Raw genomic sequence first — 7,241 nt, 5'->3', positions numbered from 1 at the left:
TATTATTGTTATTATTGTTATTATTGTTATTATTTGTTATTATTGTTATTATTGTTATTATTGTTATTATTGTTATTATTGTTATTATTGTTATTATTGTTATTATTGTTATTATTATTATTATTATTATTATTATTATTATTATTATTATTATTATTATTACTATTATTATTATTATTATTATTAAAAAATCAAACGGCATTCGAATCAGTTCGGTTCAGTTTACAAGAATCCCGAACCGTTTGGTTTTTCAGTGTATTACTAGTTCGATTCGGTTCGGGAAAATCAAACCCAATTGCTCAACCCTATTATATTGTATCAAAATATATAATAATCTATAAAAAAAATGTATCATTCAAATTTTCACTTGAAAAGTGACATTCATCTTCTTTTTCTTCGGGCATATTTAGATGTAAAATCATTCATCAATCCATTGAGTCTTTCTTACAATATACTTGATCATAAGTAAGATTTCAACAACTTTAACTTTTAAAAACTTCTTTATGCATAAAAAACAGTAATGGAAATAGTCAAGACCATTTGATAATGCAATTGTAGCATCAAAATACAGGAAATTAGATTGTTATTCACCTATCAAAAAAAATTCCTAGCTAGGGTTAGTTATTGAATTAATAATTTTAAATTTGTGAATAAAATTAAAGAATTAAAATCTTTAACTTACATACTTTCATCATTTTATCATGAAGAATAAAAAAATTGAGAATGTCAAAATGCACAAACAACGCACTGCAAATTAATGATTATTGAGATCGATTTCCTGCATTGTGATACAAATCTTGCGTGTATGCATTATAATAGGAATAAGAGTAATTTTTGACTCTTTGTATAAAATTAGTTTTTTACGGGCATTGCGCGATTGGGATAATGCCCAATGCTTTTTTTTTTTTTTTGTTTTTTTTTTTTAAATAAGTACTTTAAAGTATATCAAGGCAAGATTATATTGAAATTTTTCATGCACAGATAATTGAATGTTAAATTTGCGTACTTAAATGAGCAATTCTAAGTTTACAAATACCAGATAATATAGTAAAGATTGATTATAATTGTCAATAAAATAATTGTATAGGTATGGTTGAAGCCAAATACGGGACATAAGGGAGAACAAATATAAATTAGGGCATAAAATATTAAATATATACTAGTATTGAATAGCTAACTGTTGATTCCCAAACAAGGACATTGTGAGATAGCTTTCCCCTTCAATTTGTTGTGTGATTTGAATACTCTTTTTGTCAATAAATCCCCCAAGTATAATATGATTGGCTTAATGATATTTTTTATTTTCTAAAAACAATTATTATTATTATTATTATTATTATTATTATTATTATTATTATTATTATTATTATTATTATTATTATTATTATTATTATTATTATTATTATTATTATTATTATTATTATTATTATCATCATTATTAAATATATGTATACCCTTAGGTCATTTTACATGTTAATCTAAACAGCTAATTTTTTCAAATATATTTTTACCAATCGTTGATATAATTCCTGGTAAAATTCGCTAATATAATCCGCTAACGTTAACCGCTGATTGTTAAACAAGGACATTGCGAGGTAGTTCTCACTTCAATTTGTTGTGTGATTTGAATTCTCTTTGTCAACAAATCCCTCAAGAAGTTAATATGATTGGCTTTATTAATTATATATATATTTTTAATTTTTTCACGGTATTAATAAAATATTTGGTAAATAAATATATAGCATTATTGGGTATTATAACTTTGATATTTAATTAAAAAATAGTGCACAAAAAAGATAATGGACAATGTAGTGAGAATATAATCAATTGATGAATTTGAATGTAAAGAATTTTTAGATTGGAGATAAAGACAATATAACTAATAAAATTATTTTTCTTAATTAATTTATTGATAATGAATAATTTTTTTAAATAAAGACATTGTAGGGACAATGTTGCGAATATAATCAATTGATGAATTTGAATGTAAAGAATTTTTATATTGGAGAAAAATAAATACAATATAACTAATGAAATTATTTCTCTTATTTAATTTATTGATAATTAATAATAATTTTTTTTGAATAAAGACATTGTAGACACATAATTCTAAATTAAAGAAATGTAGATTTATTATTTTTTGTTGTAGCTACTAAATTATTATTTAATTTAATCGAGTAAGTTAAATAACAGAAATTAACGGAAAAGATAATATTTAACGGAAAAGTTAACGGGTAATCATATTCATTTGATCAAGCCATTCATTTGATTAAAAAATTTGAGCGTCATTTTTTCTACACATTATAGGCCTAACTCTCTTGGATTCTTATTAGTATTGTAGATATAACCACGATTTGATTTTTATTTTGAACCGTCAGTTCACTCTTTCGGATCCAATTTGAACGACTCGTTCAAACTTTCTTTTAAAATTTTATTTTTTTATTTTTTAAATATTCTAAATTCAACAATTAATGTATTTTATTTTTTCAAATCGTGGTTATAATTTGTTGGAAAGAAAAAATAAGTGAAATATTTATTTTAAAGGTAAATATGTCCATTTAACATATCAAAGGGAAAAATTGCTACTTAAATAATTTAGGGGGAAAAAGTGCTATAAGTATATGACACAGGGGGGAAAAAGTGTCATTTTTCGTTGTAGTTATATCGAAATGAAACTGTAGTTGTGTTGAAATGAAACTGTAGTGTATACAAAATGAAACTGAATAAAAGAGTTACTTTTTGCGAACGACGCGAAACATGTGCCATTTCTTTTCATTAACCAAAACGGCGTCGTTTAGAAGTTCGGTGCATAATCCATTATGCACCGCAGTGCACGAAATAATTTACCTATGTGCATAGGTTGATTGCGCAACTTACGATTTCTGCAGTGGCTCTAGGGACGTGGTCTTGCGCTTAGAATTAGTTCGGTAAATGTGTGATCACCTAACTTTTTATGCCATACGATGAAAATGTTTATCTCAATAATAAATAGGTTTCATAGTAATTGAGATGTCATAGATATATGACCTCATTTGAATAATAACCAATTAATCTAATCAAAGCCAACACACTAGCCATAGCACAACTAACTAACTAACAAGTAGCTTCAACAGCAAGCCTTCTGATTTTGGATTTGCAAGTTGTGGTTGGGAAAAGGGCTTCAGTAACATTGAGAGTGCACTTCTCATTCCCCACACAAGCCGATTGAATCACTGCTATGGTGTTGGTGGCATCACAATGGCTTGTTTCAAAGGAGCCGCAGTTGCCTTTTGGTTCACCAAAGCTACCAAAGTTGATCTTTGAGATCTTTCTGCCTCCACCTTGGCAAGACAATTCCAATGTCTTTCCTTCTTCTACATTGGCACATATGGTTCCTACAGTCACGGTTTGTACCCTAACTTCTTGAGGACGACCGCCCGTCTCTTCGAACAAAACCAATTGGTTCTTCCCTGTGTTACTTAGGAAGGAACGTGGAACATGGTACCATCTTTGTGAAGGTTTTCCACAACCGGTTACACATTTTGATCCACCATAATTTCCCCGATAATCACACTCAGGGCAACCATCCGCTTTTGCAAGGAAGGATGGCCAATATCTACCAATATTATTACCATTCACCCATGCAACTCCCTTCCCCATTCCTGTCAAATCCAACACCACCGAGTCTTCGCCTGCTGGGGTTTTAAAGAATGTCTGCGAGAAAATAATAAGCACAAAAGTTACTTACGATTTGAAAAATTTGTGTGTTGAGAATACCGTATGAATTAAGTTACCTTGTACCAAATAAACATTCTATTTGTTTGGAAGTCAGATTTGTGCCATGTTAACTTATTTTTTTCAAGTTCAAAAAGCCCTTTAGAAATTCCATGTAGTCCAACCATATATGTCCACGTGTTCTTTGATAAATCCATTCCTTCACCATTTGGTTCAACTAACTTAACTGGTCCAATAACTCCCTGTCTGACCTTTTCAAAGTATTGTCCATAATTCTACCAACAAAGAAAACACAATGAAGAATTAGGAAAAATAAATAAAAAAAGATTATTTAAATTAAAAATTGATGGTATATTTGTAATGAAAAAATTTCTTACTGGTAGTCCGACAGTCTCGCTAAGTAAAGAAATTGTATTGATATCTTTTCGGAGTTTCACACTTCTCTGAAATAAAAATTTAAATTTTCCATCATCTTGAGCCCACTCAGAACCTATGTGCTTGTTGTTAAAAAAGGCATGGAGGACATGACTTTTGGTATTAACTTCAAGAGTAAGCTCTTGACCCAAAATTGGATTGCTTTCATTTATCTTGAAACTGAACAAATTAAAACAAATACTAATCAATTAGTGATCAATCCTATAACAAAATATTTACAAAAAATAAAAACTATGATTATTTGCAAAATATACATATATACCTTGTCATGTACCACAAGTAATCAGAAGTATCATTTGTTACAACTTTTTGATCAAACAGTTGTTTGGCATCAAGAGCATCTATCAATACTGAGCTTTGGTCCTTGTGACCATACTTGAGATGCATAACAGTTTCAGGTCTATATGACCATTTCAGGGGCCCTTCACTCAACTTCTTCACCATCACAGTTGTTTGAACATTAACCTTTCAACCCAAAAAGAATGTCAATAAAATATATTAAAATTATTAGTTACATTCGTGAAAATTGTAGCAGATTGATGTATGTCTTTATATAAGTTACTCACCCGAGCTGTATTATAAACTTCGATTTTGCAATCAGGGAGAATTGTGACAGACCATGCAGGAGTGGTATAATTCTTGCCTTCAAAAGTGATGGATATGTCATCTTTGTCATTTGCATTTGCTAAGAAACACACTTTTTTCCCCTTGTACTCGTACACTGTTGACTGAAAAACATAATATAGAATGATGTCATTAGATTCATGAAATTTGAACAAATTAAATTGGAAAAACTAACAAATATAATGAATTATAACACTTACAGACATCATCCTTCCATAGTCAGTATTGGTTGCATTGCCATACAAAAGTACATCCTCCAAAGAATATAAGAGGTTATGGAGTTCCTTTAGATGCCCCCACTTTGGTTGGTTCACATTGCCTAAACCATTTCCACAATAGCATTAGTATTCAATAGATCATAATAAGATCATCATCTAATTAAAGTCTACTAATTAAAACTTTACCATATTCATCGAGGGGAGCATTGTAGTCATATGTTGTGGCAATGTATGGTCCGCCCGATGTCCTCCCAAAGTTTGTTCCACCATGATACTAAAGATGAAAAATTAGGTTAAATTTGAAAAAAAAAAAAAAAAAGAATAGAGCAATAAAGCACAGGATCATACCATATAGTAGTTTTGTAGAGATCCACCATACTGGAAAAAACGAGCAACAGCAAATGCAAGATCTTCAGCAGGTCTGTGAGGATCTCTATCACCCCAATTCTTAAACCTTACACATTGAAGAATCAAAATTATTAATGCAATTAAATTCTTAATTATTTACATAATAAATTTAAAGTATATACTAACCAGCCACTCCAATTTTCAGTCCAGAATTTGGGGTTATTGTTCTTAGGCCAAAATTGATCACAATAAAATCCATTACAGGTATTAATCTGCATTTTGAACCCATGCATGAAAATTAAAATAAATATAATTACTAAAACAATTTAAAAATAATTTTTAAAAAATAAAAAAATTACCATAGTTTTTGGAGCATCATCCTCCTGACACATTATCCAAGGCACTCCAATATCTAGAGAAAGAGCAAACTCCGCACACCAATTTATGTATTTCTTTCCTTCATCTCCATAGTGCGATATAATATTTCCATACTCATTTTCAATCTGAATTAAAAAAAAAAAGAAATTATAATAATAAATATTTACATTCTATGTGACAATTAATAAACAATTAAAAATTTAAAAATCAGGAAAATGGCAACATTACCTGGGCAAGGATAATATTTCCCCCTTGACTGGCAAAAAGTTTCTCTCCTTTTACCATGTCTACAATTTTCTTGGTGAAGATCCCCATCTCCCTCTAAGTAGGGAAATAATTTTTAAAATCATGAAATGCAACAACAACAACAACAACAATAATAATAATACCATGAATACTGCATTGTTGGTTCTGAAAGTGGTGTTTGGCATGTTGTATAACCACACAGGAAATCCTCTGAAATTTAATAGTAATAATAAGGTGAAAAATTACAAGACTTAGCTCAAAAAATTTATAATCTTTATGAAGCAAAGATCAAGCTTGACATTTACCCAAAATTCCATTCTGCACATACGTATGGACCTATTCTCAGCATAGTGTAAAGCCCTTCATTTTTTATTGCCTTGAGAAATTGTATCAAATTTTTATTTCCCGAAAAATCATACTGCAATATTAAATAAAAGTTAAAAATAAATAAACACATATTTCCAAATTAATAAAAACATATATTAACAATTTTAATTCAACCTCACGGTAATTAGGCTCATGAGCATTCCAAAAAACATAAGTTTCAATGGTGTTGACACTACCCTCTTTTGCCTTTTTGATCAAAGATGGCCACATCTATATAAATAACCAAATTTAAGATATTAACCGTACAAAAAAACATAACACAAAATTTTAATAGAACATATAACAAAATTGAGAAATACTTGAGCCGTGCTACGAGGATAGTGAATGGAACCAGAAATGATGAGTTTTCTCTGATCATTAATTTTTAGAGCACGATTATCATATGTAACTTGTAAAGCATCATGAAAAGGTAAATAACAAAAAGATATAGTGAGAGCAAGGGCAATGAAGCTAGGGAGAAAAGATGCCATTTTACAAAGAAGAATTGGAATAAGAAAGGTTTGGAATGAAATTTTTGTTTTAGGATTCCCCTATTTATAAGAAAGAATTGAAGTAGGTAGATAACTAATTAACATATTGATAGCAACAATATTTAAATATTATTTAAATCATATCTCCTTTTACTAAGTAAAAATGTATTATCTTTAAATTATCTTTTTTAAAAAATTCAAAATTCAAAATAGATTACACCTAAGTTATCCTTATCTCAAGAATTGCAAATAGATTTTTAACACATGATTTATTTTTATTTTTAAACAAATCTTTGAAAATAATGAAAATTAATAAAGGCTCGGAGCAATAAATAAATCAATTAAGGAAATAATTGTACATAAATTAATATAATTGACTAATAGTTATTATGTTAATTAAGCTAATAATTACACAGATTTT

The 7,241-nt window shown here is 28.8% G+C and overlaps 1 protein-coding gene across 1 annotated transcript; it reads right to left on the bottom strand.

The window, feature by feature from the left end:
* Positions 1–2,982: 2,982 nt before the first annotated feature.
* Positions 2,983–6,820, bottom strand: LOC109183992 (beta-galactosidase 15-like). Its single transcript, XM_019334019.1, has 15 exons — positions 6,650–6,820; positions 6,465–6,560; positions 6,269–6,381; positions 6,107–6,173; positions 5,946–6,038; positions 5,699–5,842; positions 5,526–5,611; positions 5,340–5,445; positions 5,178–5,265; positions 4,974–5,092; positions 4,716–4,877; positions 4,412–4,614; positions 4,092–4,308; positions 3,774–3,989; positions 2,983–3,693 (listed from the first exon to the last, which is right to left on the bottom strand). The coding sequence occupies exons 1-15, from the start codon at positions 6,818–6,820 to the stop codon at positions 3,094–3,096; spliced, it is 2,481 nt and encodes an 826-aa protein (XP_019189564.1). The 3' UTR covers positions 2,983–3,093.
* Between the last annotated feature and the right edge of the window lie 421 nt (positions 6,821–7,241).

Source organism: Ipomoea nil, unplaced genomic scaffold, assembly GCF_001879475.1.
Source record: "Ipomoea nil cultivar Tokyo-kokei standard unplaced genomic scaffold, Asagao_1.1 scaffold1237, whole genome shotgun sequence".
Classification (NCBI taxonomy): Eukaryota; Viridiplantae; Streptophyta; class Magnoliopsida; order Solanales; family Convolvulaceae; genus Ipomoea; species Ipomoea nil.
The sequence above is the reverse complement of the archived record's forward strand: the minus strand, read 5'-3'. Positions and strand labels throughout refer to the sequence as shown.

What these genes read in the sequence shown, in the direction of transcription:
- LOC109183992 (XM_019334019.1), bottom strand. Translation starts at nt 6,820, where the DNA reads ATGGCATCTTTTCTCCCTAGCTTCATTGCCCTTGCTCTCACTATATCT. An exon ending in ATGAGCCTAATTACCGTGAG is followed by an intron (nt 6,382 to 6,464) that starts GTTGAATTAAAA and finishes TTAATATTGCAG; the next exon opens with TATGATTTTTCGGGAAATAA. An exon ending in GAATGTTTATTTGGTACAAG is followed by an intron (nt 3,694 to 3,773) that starts GTAACTTAATTC and finishes ATTTTCTCGCAG; the next exon opens with ACATTCTTTAAAACCCCAGC.